Here is a 23,911-nt window from a genome sequence, read left to right as displayed (position 1 = left end):
ATGAACTGAAGACACGAATGGTGGGTCTAGTCCATGGGATGTGTTTGTTGAGGTAATGGACCAATTCCATGACTGGTCAGAGGGTATAAGCCTCTTCAGGCATTTTCGCTGACAGTGAAAGAGGAAAGATTGGAGGAGGTGGTGGAGGGGCGGAGGTCGTGGAGGGTGACAACGACACATGTTGCAAGAGACAATCTAGGAGAGACTGGGAGTAGAGGAGAAGGAAGGGAGGTGAAAAAAATAAATGGGCATTTTAGTACTTTAAGTGTGGAACAGTACCTGCACCATGGTGGTTCAATTTCAAACTGAACCACCGAAGACATCGTCACCTGACCTACAATCCATTCCAAAACCCACTTCCCAACAAGGCCTCCCATCTCTTTAGAATCAGTGTAAAGCTCAGTTCAGAAAGAGAAACCAAAGTACCCAAAAAACACAGATAAACGAATATGCCATTTTCTATAGCTTGGAAACTCACAGAAGCATTGCTTTTACAGAAAAGACAGACTCCTTTTTCTTCTCTGTCACAAAGTACTCACTCTCCACTTGCACAGTAAGTAACTATAAATAATAAAATAAAAATCACATTTCTTAATTCCTTCATTACCCACCGGAAATATCCTTAACCTCCTGTTTCTCCTACTTACACATGCAAGACTATAAAAAACTCCACATGCAAAAACCCTAACTATATAGCTATCCTAACTAACTATCCAACATAACCTTATAGCATGTTTGGATCTATTTTTCTTTCTTGAAAATCAACTCTTACATTCAAAAGCCAAGATATTAAAGGTTAATGAAATAAGTTAAATCTAACCAACTGAGTTTGTTAACATCAGTGAGATATTTACTAGAGTTAAGGAATTAACCATGTGTTAAACAATAAAACCATTCTCATGGCTAATTCTTTAACTCTGGTAACTAATTAACTCATTGATGATCTTAACAAAATCATAATGTATTTAACTTATGATTCCACTAACTTCTTCTAGAAGGTTTCTCATCAGAATTGATTTTATGTTTGTGATCAAATTTCATAAATATTCTCAAACAACATTTATTGACCACCTTTCCCTTTACATGTAGAGACCTAAAAATTAAAACCCATGAACACATCCTACTCAAAATACCTAAACATTACATTTGTGCTCGGATTCTAGTTGAACTCATACTAAAATTTTGCTTCTCCATCTATACTTTAGCATGTATGTTTTCAAGTTTGAGTCACATCCTAAAATACGAACAAAGAAGCAAAACTTTGTGAGCGTTGAGGTTGGACAAATTCAACGAAATCCAAATACGCACTGAAATGACACATAATGGAATGAAAATGTCCTCATTTTGCATGTTGGTAAGTCATGCCATCATTGTTCGGTCTAACCCACGACGACGTTTTGATCTGTCGCCGGAGCTGGACCGGTCCAGCAATGATCTGAGCGAGTTCTGAAGGAAATGGATGGATTCAATGCTGTGGTCTTTCTCAGCTGCGACGATGAGAACGTTGCGCGTTCTTCCTCCGAGTGTGGCCATTTCAGCTTTGAGGGTCTTCAGATGAAGTGACTTGAGGATCTCAATGAGGTCCGGGATGAGGTCGGAGCGGTCCTCACAGCACAGTGATGCCTTGAATATGAGCCTACCATCGCCGGCGCCACCGCTGGAGAGGACGCTGATCTCGTCTGTTTCGGATGGAACAGTTTCCAGGTTGGTGATTTCAGATGTTTGCTGCTTCAGCTCCTTCACTCGCTGGACAACCTTTGCAAGAAGTGAAGCCTTGTCTGTCTGAAACATAAACAATTAATCACACATTTTTATTTTAATTTCTTCAGAACCATGGATATTAAGTGATTATTTTCCCCTCAATTATTACTAGTTTATAGTATCTTGCTATAAACTTATTTTTTATCAAAATCAATTTGGCATTCAAATGCTAATTACAGAAATTTCTCACCAAAATTGATTTCGGTTGCATAATCAATTATATAAAAAAAAAATGCACTTTTAGTAGTAATATCTTATATTGCTGAAGTAGAGGGAATTTCACAAAACACAATAATGAATTGAAGCTTTTGAGGAAGCTCAATGAATCATGATATGAACAAGAATCTTAGAGAAAAGCAAATGAAAAATGAGGATGATTCATTATTGATCATTCCACTTTATTTCTATAGAAACTAAAATTTCAGTCAAACCTAAACATACATTACATTCACCTTTGTTGGTCAAAAGTGTGCTTCCTTTGAGAAGAAAAATTCTACAGACAACTAACCCTTTTTCTCAACAACCAAAACTCAACAAGCCCAACAGTGAATGAGAACACAATTACTCAAAAAGGAACTCTAGCATGTTTGTAAAGTCAATGGTGCTTTTTTGAAATGGCTCATGGAGACAATACTTTAAACCCTTTGAATAGTGATTCCAACCATCAAAACTTATAACCAAACATACTTAGTGCAAATTTGGTGCTATAAAGCTCACGCTGTTCACGGGGTTTAAGGAGGGGCCGAAACCAATTTATGTATTTAATAGGCAATGTAAGTCATTGATTCCACGACTCGAACCTGCGTAGCGTCGATATTTGCCTCTAATCTTACATGTTTATGTTGTGTGCATGCATATGATTGTTACCTTGGAATTACAAGGGAGAAGGGTGCGAAGGGCATCGAGGTGGGAGTTAATTCTCTCCCTCCTCCTCTTCTCAGCTTCCTTGTGGTTCCTCATAGCTGCTAGGTTTCTATCTTGCTGGGAGGGTGCTGCTTCTGTAATTTCAGACACTTCCAAGGGGTAATAGTTGTTATTAGAGGAACTGCAAAAGCTGTTCTGCACCGATGGTGGCTGAGCCTCAAAGAAGGAGGCGTTGTTGTTGGTGCCAGTAAGGAATTGGAACAGCTCTGATGAGTTCTCCATATTCCCAATCTGATGCTGCTGCAACATGATGATGATGATAATGGAAGTAGCTAGTTAGGGAGTGCTTGTCTGAGTGGAGGGTATAGTGTGTATAGTGTTGTAGGTACTAGTGGTAGGTAGGGGAATGGTGATGGTGTCTATAATAAGGAGGGAGTGAGAGAGCGTGGTACAGTTTCAGTTTTTGTGCTTGTGAACGTGGAGTGGTGCTTATCATTACACTTTTTGACTGAGACCCCAAAGGGTGGAAATTGAAATCAAACCCAATATTACCTTTCGGTGCATATACCCTTATTTTTCTTCAATTGTTAATATGATATGAATACTAATTATGTTCGTAGATAGAATTTGTCATTTATTGTAGTGATATAATCATCTTACTTTAGTACCTCTGGTCCTTCTTTCTTTGCCTAACATGTGTCAAATAGGGGTGTCCAACAAGACCCGCTCCGCCCCGAACTGGACTTACTGCCCAATATTTGTGTCATTGGGTCTGGTCAGGTCAGCGATTTTTGCAAGACCACAAATTTGATTTCGAATGAATTTGGACGGTTAGATCCCGAACTGGACTAACGGCCCAATGTTTGTGTCATTGGGTATGGCCGGGTCAGTTGCGATTTTGGGAAGACCACAAATTTGGTTTCAAATGAATTTGGACGGTCAAATTCAAAGCTGGTTCAAATCGACCAAAGTTTCATATGCATTTCACTTGAGGGGCGGTCCATAAAAAGAAAAACCTCTCTTGAGTGAACCTTTGTGACCTAACCTAGCCTCTCATTTTTTTCTCATATACTTCAGGTCTTCTTCAACGATGCTTAACCCTAGCGCAACCTTCTCTCTCGATCTTCTTTATCACTTGAAAAAATAAAAAAACAACCCCAGCGATGTCCCTTCATCTCTTACCCCCATCTCCTTGTCGATGATCCATCTCTAGATCTAGCAATAGCTCCTCCACACCCCTGGGTGTAGCGTCTTCTCACGTTCTTCGCTTCCCATGTTTCATTCTCTAGGAAAAAGACCCAGGGGTGGATCCATGTTGAATGAATGGAGGCAAATGACCCCACTTGATTATCAAATATCTTACTAATAATAGACCTATATCAAGATTTATACTGCCCCAAGGTGCAACAATTGCCCCCATGGCTCATAAGACCTTACCTTTCTAGAGTTCCAACGTTTTTACTGTTTAAATTTTATCATCTATTCTCAAGTTTTATATCCACTATTTTCTTTTATCTCCCAATGTGCAATATTAATTTTTTTTTCTAACGGTACAGTGCAGCTCTCATAATCATATAAAAGCAATTTTGAGCAAATTTTTTGGAGAGCTTTACTAAAGCTTATGATCTAACTATAAGTTATTTTGAGCAAATTTTTTAAAGTGTTCATGATTAAGAATAATTTATGTTTGTTTATAACATATTTTCAACTTATTTCAATAAATTTCTTAAAATACCTTATGAATAAGCTTTTATGTGATAAGCGTTTATTGTCATAAACACTTAATTAAACTGTTTTCTCAAACACACCCTCAATCTTGGTGCTACCCATTACCCATAATTTTCTAAAACCATTTTTCTTTTTACTGCTTTACATTGAGAATATTGAGCAAAGCTTCTAAAAGTGTACGGAGTTTCTAAAATATAAAAACATAAAGAGAACATTTATATTGTATTTTCAAACTCTGAATAATAATATTTTATGTTTATAACGTTATAAATTGATATGTATATATTGCATTGCCCCCACCCACGACTCAACTTCTGGATCCGTCATTAAAAAGGTCATATATGCTCTGTTGCATGCTCCTCTCATGGAGTTAGAAGGGCATTCAGTTCCCCACAGACCACAACATCCCCAAGGAACTACCCTTTTATTATCTTCGATTAACCATAATCTGTAGACCAATGTGAACGGTTAACTTCCAACTCAAACCATTCGCAAGCAGTGCAACACCAGGCTAATCAAAAAAAATTAGGCTGCATATGATGCAAGTAACTTCGTGGAACATTGGATCCCTTGGACACCATTTTACCCCTTTTGATCTCCCATTTAAGGCTAAAGCCCAATGGGTTTCGTTTCCCTTTTGAAATAAATGAAGCTTTAATTTTAATTTGGACCAGTACCAGGCCCTGATAACAATCAAATCAAGTTTATGTCGAAGAAACATTATGAGATATAATTTATTATAATGAAGAAACGAACAACATGGGGATGTAGCTCAGATGGTAGAGCGCTCGCTTAGCATGCGAGAGGTACGGGGATCGATACCCCGCATCTCCACTTTTTCGCTTCTTTTGTCTGATTTCAGCCAATTTTCAAAATTCTGCATTATTTCGTTATTTTTTTTGGAATGGATATTTGACTTTATAAATTGATTAAAGGAAAACGATTGTGTTTGCACTAATGTTACATTAAATACTTCAATTTTGCCCTTAATTTTTTTATGACTCTTTCAATAAAAATTGACGCAACTTTAAAAAGTCTGTATTATTTTCACTACTTTAGGACTAAAAAATTAATAATGTAAAGATTAATTAAATTCAACTAATTGATTTTTTTTTTTTTAAAAACTAATTTTTGTTTTTGTTTTTTATGCATTAAAATTGATTAAAAGTATTATAAACAGGTAGAGTATTAATCTAAAGTAAGCACAAAAGCTCTCGGAAAATCATACATGCATAGAATCTTTAATTTAAAAAATTACTTAATGACTAAATCAATTGTACAAACTTTGAAGTAGTAAAGTTCAAAAAAAAAACTTTGAAGTAGTAAAAAAATAGAAATTAGAAAGAAAAACATTTCCAATTGAGAGTCCATGACAAGAAAAAAACAGAATTTAGTTACAAATTAAAAACCCTAGACAAATTTAAGAGCCAAAACTAAAGAGACTACCCCACATCTAAATTCATCATCTTCAATTTTCTTTTTTGGAATTTAGTTATAGATTCACTCAATTATGGTTAAATTTTATTTATGTGACTCACATGTGTTTTTTATGTAGGTCTTTTAAATCATTTCAACTTCTTCAATTTTTTATGTTTGAATTTGTACTCGCGAGAGAATTGTTATTGATTTTTTTTTTTTTAAAAAATAATTTTTGTTTTTGTTTTTTATGCATTAAAATTGATTAAAAGTATTATAAACAGGTAGAGTATTAATCTAAAGTAAGCACAAAAGCTCTCGGAAAATCATACATGCATAGAATCTTTAATTTAAAAAATTACTTAATGACTAAATCAATTGTACAAACTTTGAAGTAGTAAAGTTCAAAAAAAAAACTTTGAAGTAGTAAAAAAATAGAAATTAGAAAGAAAAACATTTCCAATTGAGAGTCCATGACAAGAAAAAAACAGAATTTAGTTACAAATTAAAAACCCTAGACAAATTTAAGAGCCAAAACTAAAGAGACTACCCCACATCTAAATTCATCATCTTCAATTTTCTTTTTTGGAATTTAGTTATAGATTCACTCAATTATGGTTAAATTTTATTTATGTGACTCACATGTGTTTTTTATGTAGGTCTTTTAAATCATTTCAACTTCTTCAATTTTTTATGTTTGAATTTGTACTCGCGAGAGAATTGTTCTTCTTCTTTAAGTTGTTTTCTTAACAACTTGTTCCCCGTACGTTTGAATCAGTACTCATCAAAGCATTATACTTCATCTTCAAATTGCCGGTGAACAACTTGTTCTTTGTTTTTCACACTTGAGTTACATTCTAGTTGTTGGGTGTAATTCTTGGATAAAAAATCTTAACTCTAAAATGTTTAAATCTATTCAGATCACTAAAAGACCAAAAAACAACCGATCATCGGCATTTGAAACGCATAACAAGGTCATAAACCACTGGACTTTAGAAAATTGTATCAGGATAAGATTTGTTGGAAAAAGTAGCTTATATTCTTGTGGAGGCCACTGTGTAATGCTCTTATTTATGTTGTGCCTCTATCATCACCTTCACTACCACCACCTCCACCATCACCTCCACAAGCGTCATCATCATTTCCACCGCCATCGACACCACAACCACCACCACCACCTCCTCCACCTCCACCTCCCACCACCAACATCATCCACTGTTGTCATCGTCACGGCCACCATCATCGTCATTATCACCTCCATGACAATCGTCGCCTCTATGTAACACACCCACCTCCACCATACCACTAGCTCCAGCGCACCATCGTCGCCGCCATCACCATTCAACCACCACTTTCCAACATCATGCCACCACTGTCACTACTGCCACTTTCATCTCCACCACCATCGTCTCAATCCTCCTGGCCACTTAGTCTTAAATTATTATTAGATAATTTGTTTATTTTTACACCTAAAAATTATAATGTAATAAAGTTACAATATAATAAGTACATATTCATATCACCTGAATTGATTCGGACAGTGGCCAAAAGAGACAATTAAATCATGAGTCTTTTTTTTGTTACAGGAGGAAAATATTAAATCATGAGTCTACTTGTTTCTATCATGTCTTAATTAATAATTAGAATGATATGATAATATGTATTATAATAAATTAATTATAATCTTTTTTTAATTATTTTGAAAATAAAGAGTCAAGTTTAGTTAATACTACAATATATTTTTAAACAAAGCAGATGAGCATGAAAACATAATTAAGTTATGTTAATTAAAACATATTAATTTAAGTAAAATACTATTATATTTTATAATTATAAATTTTATAGAGATTATAAATTTTAAAACTAGGTCATATATAAATAAAGTGAATTTGAGAGCGATAGAGTTGGGTACATTCGTGTATCAAATCTGCTAGATTTGTACCACTTTGATACAGTAACCAATTGGTATTCCACTATTCCTTTGTATATCAATTGTTACGACCAAATTAAAGACACTCTCAAATGTACAAGGACCTAAAATTGGTTCCTGTTCAGCCAATGACCATTGCATTTGATCAATCACAGTCCATCTCTGTTTTGTCCATATTGTGAAATTTCAGATCTAATCTCGGACACTGATCAAACCCACTTAACCTCTAAACCAATTATGTACCATAAATGACAAAATTAGCAATAGTGCCTGCCTCACTATCGTTTACTTTCATTCTTAATTATTTTAAAACTAAAACATCCATCTTCATTCCACTGCTATGCATGTAGTAATATATAATCTATATCTTTTCATAAAAACCACACCCCTACTAAGAGGTTATTGGTTCATGTAATATTTCCTTTAGGTAACTAACATCTCATGTTTGATTATTATGTATGAAAATATTTTGTTAAGTGTTTGTTCCACGTGTTCTGGTTGGCCAAAGTGCTACTAAGTTTAATAACATATTCTGTGGAGTACTCAAATGAGTTCACAAATAAGTAACACTATTTTGGCCCGCTAGAACGATTAAAGTAAAATTTACCTTGTTCAATAGCTATGTAACTGAACAAAACAAAGTTGGCAAAGTCGGCACAAACATTAAGTAGTTAAAGACTTCCCAAGTGTGGTCATTATCTCGGAAGTTTTCTTATAAAGCTTTAATTACTAAGTTCAAACACCTCAATTACAAGTCACATTGTGCTCTATAAAAATATATTTGATAGTTTAATAATCTTAACTATTATCATACATTCTCAGAGTGCATTTACGGAAACAATATTCCTCATCGTGTCCTACACTAGACAACCATAAGATTCCCGTAGTGCTATATTTGAATACATCATTATGCTTATACAAAAAACCCATCTAAAACTGTGCATTATCACTGAAGCTTGAGAAAATCTTCTGTTTAAATTCAGGAAGAAAAATATAAAATATAAATATATATTTATTGATATACATTTCGTGAATGATATATACATGTGATCACAAGAAAAAAAACATCTCACCTTTTCTCTTAGTCGTTAGTATTTCTTATATTTATATATATATCTTGATGGCTTCACATTGGTTATATTAGTTTTTCCTTTGACTTTACAGGTACAACCAAATGTTTCCTAATCACTAGGGGTTGAATTATTTTTGTGGGTTTGGAAACAGTTAATTTAAGTGTCATGTAAAAAGATTTTTAATTTAATTTATTCCAATTCATAGTAAGAAATCTGTCTTTTTCTTGAATTAGCGGTTACTCCCTCCGTTCCTTTTTATTTGTCTTTCTAGCACAAAGCTCTTCCACCAAGGTATTGCACTTTTAGAGCTAATTTTCCCATTTTACCCTAATTCAATTCACTATTTACTTTATCTTCATTCATAGAATTTCTCTCTCCAATAATTAATTTCCTAATTTTCCCACAACACTCTCTCTCATATCATTAAACTATTTCAGTTTTCAACAACATTAATCTTACATTGTCTCATGCACTTCTCAAAAAAAGACTAAAAGACTTCAAAAAAAAAGGAAACGCAGAAGGTTTATACAATTATACTCCAGCACTCCAATTCCCTCCAAGAAAGGACGTGTACATTTCACTCCAATTCCTTCGAATTCCAATTTAATCAAAACTTAATTATTTGAATTCATTTATTTTTTAAATTCAAAGGCCAGTTTCCATTCAATCAAATTCTACTGCAGTTTTTTTTGAACCACTAAGTATCATGCAATTTTATGATGTGATTATATGAAATGTACTCCATAATTAACCGCAAAGTAACATTGGAGTATGTATTTATAGTCAAGTTGAATAGTCATATAGAATAATTAAAGCTAAAATCAGATTGGACAATGAAATTTTGAAGCAAGAAAGACAACACAGTTTTCAGGAAGCTCATTAAATTCAAATTTCCACTACTAAACTTTGAATGGAATAAATGAGATTGTGTTAGGGGTATAATTGGTACAATGTAACCTTAAATCACCAAATGACAAATAAAAAAAACAAAAAAAATTGTGCTAGAAAGACAAATAAAAAGGAACGGAGGGAGTAACATCCATTTGCACCTGTATCAACGTGCAAGAAACCTAACCAGAATCCCACATGCTAATCCATTTGTTCCACTTATCACTCAAGAAAGTAATTACCTTCACTATAAACAAAACATTTAATTTGAACAGAAAAAAGGCCGAAAGCATCACAGCGCCTAACGGCCTAAGCCTTAGTAAAGACCTGAGTGGCACACGCATGTGCTGCACATCCATTGAGTAAAATATGTGGGAAATGAAACTGGTTTCATCATTATATTCACAAACTTGTGATAGTTTATTCAGCCTTTTATCACTGGAGCTAATCAAAGAAGAAGGAAAAAAAGCTCATGGCCCTTTAATATACCAGCACGACAGACAACACTTGCTCTGATTGAGATTGGTGTCATACACACATAAAAGCACTTTTTAGTTGATCACTTTCAGCTATCATTGACTAAATCTTGCGGGTCAGGGTGGAATTACACTATTTAGTATTGCTGTACTTGTCACACTGTTTTCACTGATATTAATATTTTCTTGACCAACAATGATACATACACACCTCTTATTTTATACACTTTATTTCCACCAATTTTTATCTTTATCTCTCTCCTCTTATCATTTATCACATCTTTTACTTTCTCTCTCTTACTATTTTCATTTCTACCTATCTCTCTCTTCCTCCACCTCATTCCACCTCATTTTTTAGGTGTCAACGAATCATTATTCTTTCTTGACTTCTCGGTTCTTGTTGTTTCATGAGTTCAGCTTGCTTTAACAGAAAATGAGGCATTTCAGAATGAATAAAATGATGCAACATCATTAAAGTGTGGCTTTAGTGATGCAGGTAGGGGTGGCAATATGGGTTGGCGGGCCCGGTTGGGTCCAACCCGCTACTAACCCGTCGAAATGCGGGTTGGGTTGGGCTAGCCCACTTTTGGTATTTGGGTTCAAAGTCTCAACCCAGCCCATATTTTGACGAGAAAACGGGTTGGCGGGCTAGCCCACTTAGAAAATGTAGTGAAATAAAAAAAGAAATGCAATGAGAAATTTTAAGCAATCTTTCACTTTTTATATGTTGACACATGAAAAAAGTAGAATTATACTTGTTCTTTATCTTTAAATGTTATGAGTTCAACTAGAAAGTCTCACCAATAGCAATAACAAAAAAATATTTATCATGTGTGGTTATTAAAAGTTGTAAAACTGTAACCTCACTAGCAAAAAGAGTTTACTTTAGCCAATAATAGTCAATCAACAATTATAAAATATAATGTCGAGTAGTCATGAAAGTTTTAGACAAAACATAACCTACGAATAAGAGCAGCAGCTTATATAGGTGAATCCATTGAAGGGAGTTTTCAAAATAATTTTTTTTTTAGTTTAGGTCTATCATATTATATGCGCACCTTAAAATAATCTACTGAAAGAATAAAAATAGAAAGAAATTTTAAAAAATTTCAAAAAAAAAAGTGAAAAATGGGTTGGCGGGCTAACCCAACCCAACCCGTCATTAACCCGCCAAAATACGGGTTGGGTTGGGTTGACCCACTTTTAAATTTGGGTTCAAAATCCCAACCCAACCCGTCAAAAAAGGTGGGCCAAACGGGCTGGCCCAGCGGGCCAAACCCATTTTGCCACTCCTAGATGCAGGTATTATTACCCAAGAACAAGGTGAGGCCATTGCATTAAACAACAAACAAGATTGTTGGTTCAAATAAATGGAATTAGGGACTAGCCTATGTGAATCGGATAAGCAATCAACATGTGGTTTTTTAATTAAAGAGATTGCTTGAGAAATAGACTGTTTTTCAATGTAGGTTTAAAAAATGCTCCTAAAAACTCTTAATGAGGGTGTGTTTGAATTGACATTTTAATAGGTTAACTTTCATTAAGTCACAATTAGCTTTGTGTCAACATGTCTCCCGATTTAATTTTCACATTTAGTTTAATGGAATATTAACCCTAAACAAAGTTAAGTCCAACCCAACATATATTTCTCTTGGTTATCAACCACTTTGCCCTTGGCCAGTTTGTCATCACACTAGAGGAACCTTTCTATCTTGAAGGGAAGGTGTTTGATATTCGGCCCCCTTGGAATTGGTTGTTCATAAAACAATTGTCTAATATGCCTTGATACAAGTTGTGCAACACTGACCAAATTTTAATCAATTTCAAAACATATAAAACATCAAAGATATATTTCTCAAATTTTTAATAACAACTATTCGTTTTTCCTTGACTGCGATGAAATCACCATTCCTAATTTTTACTCGGAAACTATGGATTTGTCAAACCTTAAAGCTTCTTGTCACCGGTTATGTGGTTTGTGCATCTTGTACCACCACTCGCTCTTGTACTCCCCAAGATGATGGTTTAAAGATCTTTTAACTCTCCCATTGTTGATTTTCAGGGATAGTTAAAAGATTTTTTTTTTCACTATTCTTTTATCATAATAGTCTCTATTGAGAAGTTCCACTTTATATTCTATGCTTAACAATTTTTTAGCATAGTCTTAATGGTTTTATTCTCCTTCATGCTCTGCATCTCAAATTCTATCTCTAGGTTGAGCATCTGCATGCCTCTAATTCTTTTAGAACCTTGATATTCAGCTTTGAGATAATCTCAAATATCATTGGCGGATTTCAAACTCATATTTATTGATTTTGGAGAAAATAGACAATTTTTATCCTTAGCCCTCTTAAACTTCTTCTCTTTGCTTCATCTTAGCAACTGTATGATTTGTAGATAGTTCAGAAACATCAATCTTTTACTACTGCTTCCCAAAGACCCAACGCTTTAATATAAATAATAATTTTTGTCGCTCATAACTCATACTTCTCAGCATCAAAGAATGGTGGTTGACCAATCAAAGTATGCATCTCCTTCCATTATGTTATCTTTTGACTCGGAATCCCTTAAAGATAAGAGTTTTACCACTTTATTGTGTTTTTTGATATGAATGTAGATGAATTTTTTTATTTGAAGAATATAATTTTATTGATCATTGTATGCTCTATATACAAAGAAAATACATAATAATAATAAAATAATAAATCTACGAATAAAGTGATATAAGATAATATTTAATTCATAAAATTAAGAGATAGTATCTCAAAAACATTTAATAAATTTAAGTTTAAATGTAATATTGATTTTAAAAATAACTAATAGTGTCCTAATTAATCAATCCTACAAATTACAACAATATTTTAAAATAAAAAGAAAATTTTAAATATATTTCTCATATTAATTAAAGCTATTATAATTATATAAGCACATTATCAACAATAATCACTATTTTGTAAAAAAAAACATAATCACTGTATATTGGGTTTAACTACCTTGGTAATTCTATCTAATTGGAGCATATCTAATAAAAGTAATAATATTTGCGCTTCCAAAAAAATTTAGCTAAATGACTCATGAGAAAAATTGAGTTGAACAACTCATCATTCAATCACATTAAAAATAAGTAAATTAAAATTTCTATATTTAACTCCTCGTCCAATTTCACATTGAAGATAACTAACTTAGAATTTCTATATTTATTAATTTATTTATAAAAAAATCCTATAGGTATTGAGCGGTGGGTCCCCATAAATAAATTCACACCAAATAATATAACTTTACTTTAATTTTTCCAATTTTATTTCTTTGGTTTACTATTTGTATTTTGCAGTATACAACTACAAATAGCAGTAGTGACTAGTGAATAGTGATTTCTGATTACTGATTGGACAGCTTTGGGCCCCTAGCAACCCCGTTCCAGAATTAATTGAAGATATCATAGTAAACGCCAGTCCAATAAGTGCTCCTCCACTCCTCACGCTTAAGCCAGTCCAACAATGCCAAAAGTTCAGCAAGCATAGTATAAATTCTAACACCAAAAAACTATTCATCTTAAGATCAGCATTTTTTCCTAGAAACAAATCTAACAAATACTATAAATTACCCACAATCATTTCATTTTTCCTTTAAAACCAATTGCATGAACTAGTGTGACAATTCTAATCAAAGCATACAAAACAAGACACACAACAAGGAACAAGTGCATGTGATTATGCTTTAGAGTAAAGACCAATTCCTCCTTCCCCTCAAAGCTATAGTACTAGTGTCTAGTACTAGCATCAATGTGATTTAAACCAAGAGCGGCTACACACAGTGGTTGTGGCAGGAACCATAATTTCAACCTTAGCCATAGCTCTGCTCTATTTATCTGCCTACCTAGCCTCAATTCCCAATAATACTCTTCAATTAAATTCAAACTACGTGGAGGACAGCATGTGGCCCTTAAATTCTAAAAAAACACACCAAAACAGACAACCCAACAAAAGTTCTTGTTCCCTTACCTTTCCCCCTTCAAAAAGAAAACCACTTGGTTGCCTCAGATGATAAATCTTACTTGCATTTGGATACAATACAAATTGGGATTCTCAATTGGGCTTCAGTGTCCTTTTAGCCAAGAAAAGTAAATAAAAGAAAGAGAAAGGTGTCGACAACTAAAAACATGCTCCACTTTCTCTTCTCATTAATCCAACCAAAATGCAACACAGTGGTGGGGTTCACAGTTAAAAAAGGTCACATACACATTTTCACTCCACTCTTGCTACCTTCCAAAATTCTACTACATTGTTAGAGGTTACCAAAGAAAAAAAATTATCCTATGCTAACAAAAGGACATGTAATACACTTCAATTAGTCTTTTTCTTCCTTCCACCATCAGCATTGCTTCAAAGCCCCAGCAAAATGTAGTAAACAAGAGTAATGGGAAGAGCAATCAGCATTCCAAATATAACCCTGCATCAAAATAAACCAAAAACATCAACTTTTTACCATATCAATACTAGTAGTGGGAGCTAAGTGGTATGATAATTTGTTATGCTATATGTTCCATAATCAATCACTAGAATGCAATGAAGAATAGAGGAATAAGAGTTCTAACCCAGTGCTGAGAATGTCAGGATGAACATTGTATTCCTTAGCAAACACAAATGGGACAATTCCTTGAGGCAGAGCAGCCTGAAAAACAAAAAAACACAATACAACATTGATTCAAGTAATGAAACCACAAGATAAAACAAAGCAAAAATTACAAGGAAAAAACAACATTTTGAACCCTCTATCTTATTGTACCTGTACAATAGCTATGTGCAACAGAACACCCCTGAGCCCTACAACAATTGAAGCAACGGCCATGACTGCAGGGCCAGTGAGGAACCGAACTGCCATAGTAAATGCAGCAACCGAGTTTCCACAAGCAATGATCTTTGGCTGCAACGCCATGAACAACCCTACACAAATCCAACAACAAATTCAAATCTCCATAGAGAAAAACAAAGCCAAATCAAGCTTATAAAGTAGTAAGAATTAATAATTATACCAAGACTAAACATTGCCATTCCAAGGCCTGCATCAGATAGAATTGATATTGATTTAGCAACAATTGCTGGCATAACAACATTCCACCTGCAACATACATCAAACATTAGAAGCTACACACATAAGATTCAAGGCTCAAAAGAAGTGAACCTAAAAAATGTGAATGTTGCATACTTGAATGAGACCAAAGACCAAGTGAGACCAATAAGGCTAGAGTAAGTGTTAGGATTCCTAATCAGCTTTCTCCACACCATGATCAAAATGAGCCTAGTCATGACACTAGCAGGTGGCATGTTGGTGGCAGTTTTGGATTCTCCCTGTGCTTTTGGGTGAAGCTCAGTGGTGGAGCTTGAACCAAGCTTAGACAACACAGGTCCTTCCTTGTCCACACCATTAGCAACAGTTCTGTTTCCGAAGCTAAACTCATCGTGACCAAACTCATCATAATCTAACAACAAACGTGGAAAACAAGTTAGACAATGACACAAACCTACACAAAACCATTGACATTATTCAATGAGAAAAGACAACACAAGCAAAAGTCAAATAAATTATAAACCCCACTTCCACTTTAATTCCAACAACCCATTTAGAAGAGACAGAACAGAAAACAAAGCCATGAAAAAAACAGAGCAAAAATTGTGAGAATTTTAACTAATTAACACCACACCATGCCAAATTTGAACAAGAAAAACTTCAAAAACCAAACAGTTTGTCTATGAAATATAGAGTCAAAACCTTTTTGGTGTGAAGCTACCCCACCAAGCTGGTCATTCCCATAATCAGCACCTCTGAAGACATGGATTCCACCTTCAGAAACAGGGGAAGCACTTGAACTCCAAACAAACATGTGAAGATCCTTTCCTCCGCCGCCATCAGCGCCGCCACCGTTGGCCTTCTTCTTGCCGGTCACCGGAGAAAAAATCCCTGCATTGTGAGGAGCAGGGTACCCACCACCGCCACCACCACCATTAGCCTTACCCATTCCACTTTCCTCATCAAAACCCAAGGTTCCACCAAAGTTACTCTGCCTCGGACTCACGTTTCTCCCATTCACCATGGAGTAGAAATCAGTGTGGTTGAAGCTAGACCCTCTTGGAGTTGGATTCCTGGAAGATTGCAGAGAGTAAATCTCAGCATTGGTCAAGTTTGAAGGACGAGGAGTGAGTGAAACACCAGAGTTTGGTCCATGAGAACGCCGAGAGAAAATCTCAGAGCGTGAGCTGGTAGATTTCCTGACAGTAACATGAAGCTTTCCATCTTCTCCAACCTCAGCCTCAGTCTGCAGAGGCTCTTTCCCATCAAGCGAGAGAATATCAGAATCCACCTTGAACGAGATAATCGACCCTGCAGTGTCAGGAAACTGCTCCACAATGAGAAGCCTGGCTCCTCTGTATTCAAACAAGAACAGCATCAGAGTGTACCAGATGATACACTGAAGCACCACGATTTGCACCATCAATGTCCCTGATGCATCACCATACATCCCCTTCAGCAATGGAATCCCCATGACCAGAGTGTTGGGCAGTGTTGACAGGGAAAACAGAGTGATGGACCATTCCAGAGAGCCTCTTGAGCTTGTTCTTGACCAGATTAGCAGAACTGCAAGGACTATGGTTTTCTGAAGAGAATCAGCAGCGATGAACCTGTAGTTCATGGCGTAGGGGTTGTTGGTGGAGATGAAGTGGAAGGAAAGCAGAGGAACTGCGAACAGAGCAACAAAACGGTTGATGCCAGAGCACTGGTCTGGACTGAAGATTTTCCACCATTTCACTGAGCCGTAGGCGAGGATCATAGCCACGTAGAGTGGCACCACCGCAGTGAGAACATGGTACAAGTCAGAAGCGCTTATCATCTTGTTTTAGCAGAAACAATCACTTTTTAACTCTGTTTTTTTCAGATGAAAGGTCTTAACTTACTATCACTTGAAGAGGTTAGAGTTAATGGGGAAGTAGAAGGATTGAAGAGAAGAAAAGGGTCATGGTTGTTTTGAGAGGAGAGGGTTGAGGGAGGGAAATGAGAGTGTGAAATGTGAAGGGTGTGTTTGGTTTTATGGGATTTTGATGGCAGACAAGAAGTGAAAAAGTTAAGTCCTTTTGTGAAGCTTTTATAAGTCTTTTCATGCGGCTACAATGACAGAAAGAACCTCCTCAACTCAAACCCACTTTCTATTCTTCTTTTTCTTTTCTTTTTAATATTGATCAAGTCTTGGTTTTTGGTTCAGCAAAGACAATGTGTGTGTGTGTGCGTGGGAGAGAGATGAAAAGTGATTTTTATGAGGGGGAAAGGACCAAGGTGCAGAAAGGGAAAAGAGAAAAGGAAAGAGGGAAAGTGGTAAAAGGAAAAACTCAGATGAGTTCCTAAAGATTCTCTTCACTTTTTGCAGTTTTATATGCTGTCTTGTTGCACATGAGATGCAAATTGAAACAAGACAGAGTAGGAAAAAGAGTGGAGGGACATAAAAAGAAAAATTCTCCAGCTCTTTCATGGATTCATTTTATTTTTTGTGTCGGGAGAGAGATAAATAAGTGTTGCAATGGAATGGGAATCAACCCTTTTTCTTTGCAAATTACAAATGTTTGTAGTGTTTATTCTATAGGGTGCTTGGGTGTTGATTTTTTTTCAATAATTAGTCTATTTTAGACCTAAAAACAAGGGTAGATTACATTTATTTCTAAGATTTTGTACATGTGATATAGCTAATGCATTTAGGAGAGAAAGTTGGAGAAAGAAAGTGAGAACATAGAAAGTGATGAGAAAAATAGTGAATTTTATAGGCGGTTTGATACGGTGGAAATAGAGAAGAATGATAAGAAAATTAATGAAGTGGATATTCCTCATTTGATTGGTTAAGAATGACTTTTTTAACTTCATTAATTTTTGTCCCCGCCCTTGGAGTGGTTCGTGCTCGCCGCCATATGTGAATCATGCCTCTCAGGTTGAACATCATCTGAATGGAGAAGGAATTTGTTGACCATCATGACTAATGCCTCTTTTAGAGTTAGAGTATCTTAATGTATTGGGCTCAATAATGTTCTTCCGTGAGATGAGCTTAGCAAGAATAGGTGAATTCTTGTATAAGGAAGGGGAAGAGTTACTTCAAAGAAAGGTTGGAAGAATTAGTCCCTTTGGAGGTTGTGGGTCCTATTAGGGGATTCTTTTGCCCTTTCCTTTCCTCGTCAAGCAGTCAAGGCCACTGATGTAAGGTTGGTTCAAGGCTGAGTGTAGGGTTTGTTTGGACGATGGAAGTAGGCGTTTGAGAAGAAAGATGTTTCAAAGTTGTTGTGGTAGTAACCATGGCTGTTATGGTGGAGGTGTCATCAAAAGTTGATTGTTTTATTAGGTCTCTTATTTGTTTCTTAAAGGAAGGAGGGGAGTCATTGGTGCGTCGTTGCTTCTTATGTTACGTGTTAGTAACTAAGGTTCAAAATAAACATTACTTTGATGATAACTATTTCTCTAATTAATTTTTTTATAATTAATTAATCAATATACTTTAACTTAACTAGTCATATATCTCCCTCCGGCTCTTACGGGCATTAGCCAAAACCCCCCAAAATCTCATCTACTGATTTAAATAATGATATATCTAACGATTTTCACTAGTTTGGGCAAGCCACCCAAGTTTTTCGGGTGTTGTATATTGACAATCCCTTTCATTATTAACAAAATGATTTGAACTTGTGAAATGACCATTTTACCCTTCTTGAAGCCTAATTAGTGGAATTGTGGGTTTTAAATTTCTCAAAAGTGCAGTTTGATGATTTTGGTTTCTTTCACAAATTAAAGTTTGAAATAATTTTATTGGTACATCGGAAAGATAAATTTCACCCGCGAGGTATTGATCCCTGTATCTCCCCCTACCCAACCCATTGTCCCCTAACTCCTACCACTTGAGCTATTCTACATGGACAAAGTTTAAAATCATTGAGTTTGGTTTGGTTTTATTTTTAACTTTGAAAACTCAATTAATTGCAAATAACATTGGGATAACATATCAAAGTTTATTTTAACGCAGATTTGTGTATTTAAAATAGGGATAGACATCTAACATCTGCAATTTGTGACAATTTCTAAAACATTTGAATAATTCAATTCAATTCATCTTTCCACTGAACAACTTTTCTTTTACCCTATAAAGAACATCGACATTTATCACGTTTGCATGCTAGTCAAGGATTAGGTGGTGCTTTTGGACATAAACTCGTCTACACTCTACACCAACCAATCAGAAAACCATATAGTTCTTAATCAACAATGATATATACATTAATACATACCTCATTTTTTATACACTTCATTTCCACATATTTTTATCTCTATCTCTCTTCTCTTATTACTAATTACATCTTATACTTTCTCTATCTTATTTTTTTAATTTCTTCCTATCTCTCTCCTCCTCCACCTCATTCCACCTCATTTTTGAGGTGTCAATAAATAATTATCCGTTCTTAATTAGCGAAACATGCTTGGTGCCAAAGTGAGAAATACCAAGACTGATTAGTATCTTTGTTCAGTTTGGAATTTGAGAATTTGTACACAAATAAAGGAAAGCAAAATCAGAAAATCTTATGCAGCAGTTGAGAAGTAAGATTGTCAATTATCTGGAAAATAAAATTGAACAGTCATAGTGAAGTTGTAAGCATTAATGTATGCAGTATGATGCTGGTTGCGTCATCCATAATCAATATGCCCCGTCCAACAAAAGAAAAAGATCCTACATTAATGGATCATATATGCAGTTCAGAAACTAAGCATATTTGAAGGAATGAGAATATTATTATATGTGGAAAGAAACAAAGAAGAAGAATATGATGAGTAAGAAATGAGAGTGAGAGTGAGAGTGAGTGGGAAGAATCCAATGATAAAGATAAAGACAATGCTGTTCTGGGAATGTCCATGCGCTAAGCTAGCTACGTAACCTTCCCAATGGTGTGTGATAAATAGCACCAAACGCTCAAATGATGTGTGCTTATATTAGCATTTGCATAATTGATTATGACTTAATGAATTCTTGACATGCATGATTGAAATTGTTAACATGAGTTAAAGTAATATAGTGATTTATATTTAGATATCCTTATAAGAAAAGTGATTTCTCTTGAAGAGAAAATAGTTCGAATAACTTAGATTAAAATTTGTTTTGCGTGTGTAATAACCACAATGTATATAGATATTATAATCGCATACACACAACAATAAATTAAAATGTTTAAAAGCTTTAGTAAATAGGTATGGTGTTTTGTTGGGTTTCTAAGAATCAAGTTGATGGGAGGGCCTTAAGTTCTCAAGTAATTAAGCTTAACAAGATGCGTGAACCTAAATGTTTCATTGCTCATATGGAATAAATAAATCTTCCTCTCTTTGAAAGGAGAATCACAACAATTTAGAGTGGAAGTTCATGCATGAGGCGATTGGAATTATCTTTGTTGTCTGGTGATTGAATCAATTAAGTAATGGTATTGTGTTGCTTAGTAGGCCTTGGAACAAGGCCTGCCAAATCATTTCTAAATAATTCTAAAATAAGTTGGGGGTCCTAAGCCCTTTCATGCTTTATAGATCTTCATGATCTCATAAGGATTTTCTTAATTAAGCTGGTTGAGGGAAGTTGGTCTAAAGCTAAAGTTCAGAGTTGAAAGGATTATGTGATCAAAGAAAGATTTTAAGATTGAAATAAGAACATATATGGTATGAGTAGGTCTGGCAATTTGCATTCAAATATTCAAATGATAGATATAAAATTAAGTGGTATTGATAGAAAGGCAAAAGTGGAAAGCTTATTGAGGATGAAGTTATGCAAAATAAAAATGTTTATCTTCTGATCTGGAGGTGAATGGGAAATCTACAAGAATTTTAATTTATCAACAATCAAAATTAAGTGTGTTTAAATTTTTGTTGAACTCAACATGAATTCACACGTAAAAAGTTGATGCTTGCTTCAAACATAACACAATTAAAAATCAGCGTTTAGAGTTGGATTCATTACCAACACTAGAAATGCGTTTGATTCAACTTAATTTTAGAAAAAATCTATTTTGTTATGAAATATACATTTTTTTAATTTTTTTTTATGCTTAATACAAAGAGGACAAAAGCAAAAACAAAGTATAAAAAATCCTCTACTGTCTAACTACCATGGTACCCAAGGAGTCAGCCAAAAGCAATGCCTCCATGCCAGAGAAGGGATCCTGGACATGGAGGAGTTGTAAATCTTGAGATGGACCCGCCTTGGCCAGAAAGTCAGCGCAAGAATTTCTTTCATGAAGGATATACTCCACTCAAGTCACCCAAGCTCTCTTCAACAACCCACAATATTTGCTAATGAGGACTGCAAACACATGATGCCGTGGAGGAGGTTCACGCACCAGGGAAACAGTCAGCATTGAGTCCGAGTAACAACATTAATGCGTGTGGAAGGAGACTTGATAATGTGGTGGTAACTCACATTTGAGGAAAAGATTTGTTAAAATTTTAATGTGAGTTTAAATCTCACATCGGTCAAGTATGAGAGATGAAAAGACTTTACAGAAATATGATCAATAAATCTAACGCTTTAAAATTTTGGGTTACAATGTAACATTGATATCTTTTAGAATCGTACTCTTTTCCTAATAGGCTCCCCTCACTCCCTCAATAATGTATACTGTAATATTATCCTCACAAGTCACAACCTCTATATTATTTGGGTGGGTGGGATTTAATTGTTAAACATAAACGTATTGTAATTGACTAGAGTATAATGAACTTCAGAATAGACATTGGACAAATATAAAGGGCACAAGTGTGAGGTAAAAACTGGTGAGGCAGTACAATAGTGACGAACATGGCAGGCGGCGCCGCAGTCCTTTTCAGTGTCTCCTGCGCCTGGGACACGCTCTCTCTCCCCCTGACAACACTTCTCTCTACACGCTACAGTCTCTCACTCTCTTGCCTTTTACTTTTTTCAACAAAACAAGTTGTATTTCAAAGGGAACAACATAACACAGAAAAAACAAAAATTAATTCTAAAGGGGATTCAAATTCAATGATTATTATTTACCAAAATAATATTCAATGATTATTTATTCCACTCTAAATTGTGGTTAGGAAGAACAAAAACTAAAAGGGTACAAAATGATTGGTCGCTTTCTTCAAATGGGAATAAAAATTGATTCCTGCCGCGAGAAATTGATTAATGGGAAATGGAGAAGAACCAAGCAAAGGTTGCAGCAGGGTAATCCAATTAAATGTGAGGAAATGTGAATATCAATAAAGTTAGAATTGAGTGTGACGTCTTAATGATATGACCACAAGCAATCAAACCAAACATTGATTCATATTTTTCATTTTTCAACTTGGTTCATTCATAAGGAAAAGATGCATATTAGTAGTATATATTTATATACTCCAAACCATATATTAATATTTTTATGAGTAAAGTACACTCACCCCTCTCAAGGTTTGTTAGAATTACACTCCACCCCATTCTTGTCTAAAATCTACACCCCACCCTATTTTATATAGATGCAAATTTAGTGACGAAAAATATTCTTCATTAATAATTAGTTATTATTTAAATTATTAATCAATAATTTCAAAAAATATTTTCAATATAATTCAACAAATTTAAAAATGAAAACATCACAGTCCTCCTCATTCTCTCAATCGCGGTCTTCCTCCATAAATTCACAATGCAAATTCTGCAATAGCACACCCGACCGGTTTACAAACCATATCTCGAACATAGGGAAACATGCTTGTGTTTTCATATTTGATAATAATTCAATTTTAATCAAAATAATCTCTTTATACCTCAAATTTTGAAAATTGGATTGTATACCCAAAAAGCAAGACAAATGGGTGAAGAAAATAGAGAAACAAAATTAAGAAATATAAAGTGGATCGGAGGTTATTAGAACCCAACGATGCGGTGGAGCACCGCTTTTAACAAAATCCAACGACATCTTAAACCAACAGAGCGTTCGCTCGCAACTTAAAGGGGGTGAAGTTCACAAGAAGTAGTTGAACAGGTAGCTTTGGGAATGTGCGATTCACGTTCTGTGGTTCAGGTCGCAACAAAACTTTGATGCATGGTGGTACCATGGGGTTTCACATTCTGGGACAGTGGCCGTCGTGTTAAAGGGAGCAAAGGCTAGGTGGTGACCGTTTGTGGTGAGAAATATGATTTGGAGACAGATGGGACGTGGACTTAACAGACAGAGTGGATTGTTTTTTTAAATTTAATTCAGTAAAATTATTTTCATAAATTAATGTATGATAGTGTATATGCATTAAACTTATTTAAATTTTAACTAATTAGTAATTATTTTTTATTAGTGACGAATTTGTTTTCGTCACTAAATTTTGCCTTTATAAAAAATGGAGTGGAGTGTAGATTTAAAAAAAGAATGGAGTGGAGTGTCATTCTTACAAACCTTGAGGGGGGTGAGTGTATTTTACTCTATTTTAATTTATATATGTGTATGGGATTAAAGCCGGAAATTGTGGCATTGGGTTAACCCCACTTACTCACTCATCAGTGACTTCACTCTGTTCTCTCTTCCTTCTGATATCTGGGAAACACAAGGCTGATCCATTGCCATTGCAAAACGTAAAAGCAAGCAAGATGCGCAGCATAGAGAGCTCTCTGTCCAATCATCAACGCCTCGATCCAGCTCTTTCTTTTTCTTTGTCGGGTCTGTCTTAATCTAAAGCTGCCCAAGTCTGTATCATACCCATACAACAACGTTAATGCGTGTGACTCC

The 23,911-nt window shown here is 35.0% G+C and overlaps 2 protein-coding genes and 1 non-coding gene across 3 annotated transcripts; 1 reads left to right on the top strand and 2 right to left on the bottom strand.

Annotated features, from left to right (window-relative positions):
* Positions 1-999: 999 nt before the first annotated feature.
* Positions 1,000-3,070, bottom strand: LOC130730059 (transcription factor bHLH106). Its single transcript, XM_057581944.1, has 2 exons — positions 2,629-3,070; positions 1,000-1,782 (listed from the first exon to the last, which is right to left on the bottom strand). The coding sequence occupies exons 1-2, from the start codon at positions 2,932-2,934 to the stop codon at positions 1,360-1,362; spliced, it is 729 nt and encodes a 242-aa protein (XP_057437927.1). The 5' UTR covers positions 2,935-3,070; the 3' UTR covers positions 1,000-1,359.
* A 2,044-nt stretch (positions 3,071-5,114) lies between these two features.
* On the top strand, positions 5,115-5,187 carry TRNAA-AGC (transfer RNA alanine (anticodon AGC)). The gene has a single exon. It is a non-coding gene; the product is annotated as a tRNA-Ala (tRNA).
* Positions 5,188-14,280: 9,093 nt separating this feature from the next.
* On the bottom strand, positions 14,281-17,248 carry LOC130730058 (probable auxin efflux carrier component 1b). The gene is made up of 6 exons (XM_057581943.1): positions 15,906-17,248; positions 15,342-15,615; positions 15,169-15,254; positions 14,922-15,079; positions 14,731-14,807; positions 14,281-14,585 (listed from the first exon to the last, which is right to left on the bottom strand). Exons 1-6 carry the CDS (start codon positions 17,020-17,022, stop codon positions 14,519-14,521), a joined length of 1,779 nt encoding a protein of 592 aa, XP_057437926.1. The 5' UTR covers positions 17,023-17,248; the 3' UTR covers positions 14,281-14,518.
* Positions 17,249-23,911: the final 6,663 nt, after the last annotated feature.

This window comes from Lotus japonicus, chromosome 1 (assembly GCF_012489685.1).
Source record: "Lotus japonicus ecotype B-129 chromosome 1, LjGifu_v1.2".
In the NCBI taxonomy this organism is placed as follows: domain Eukaryota; kingdom Viridiplantae; phylum Streptophyta; class Magnoliopsida; order Fabales; family Fabaceae; genus Lotus; species Lotus japonicus.
This window is presented reverse-complemented; position numbering and strand designations above follow the sequence as displayed.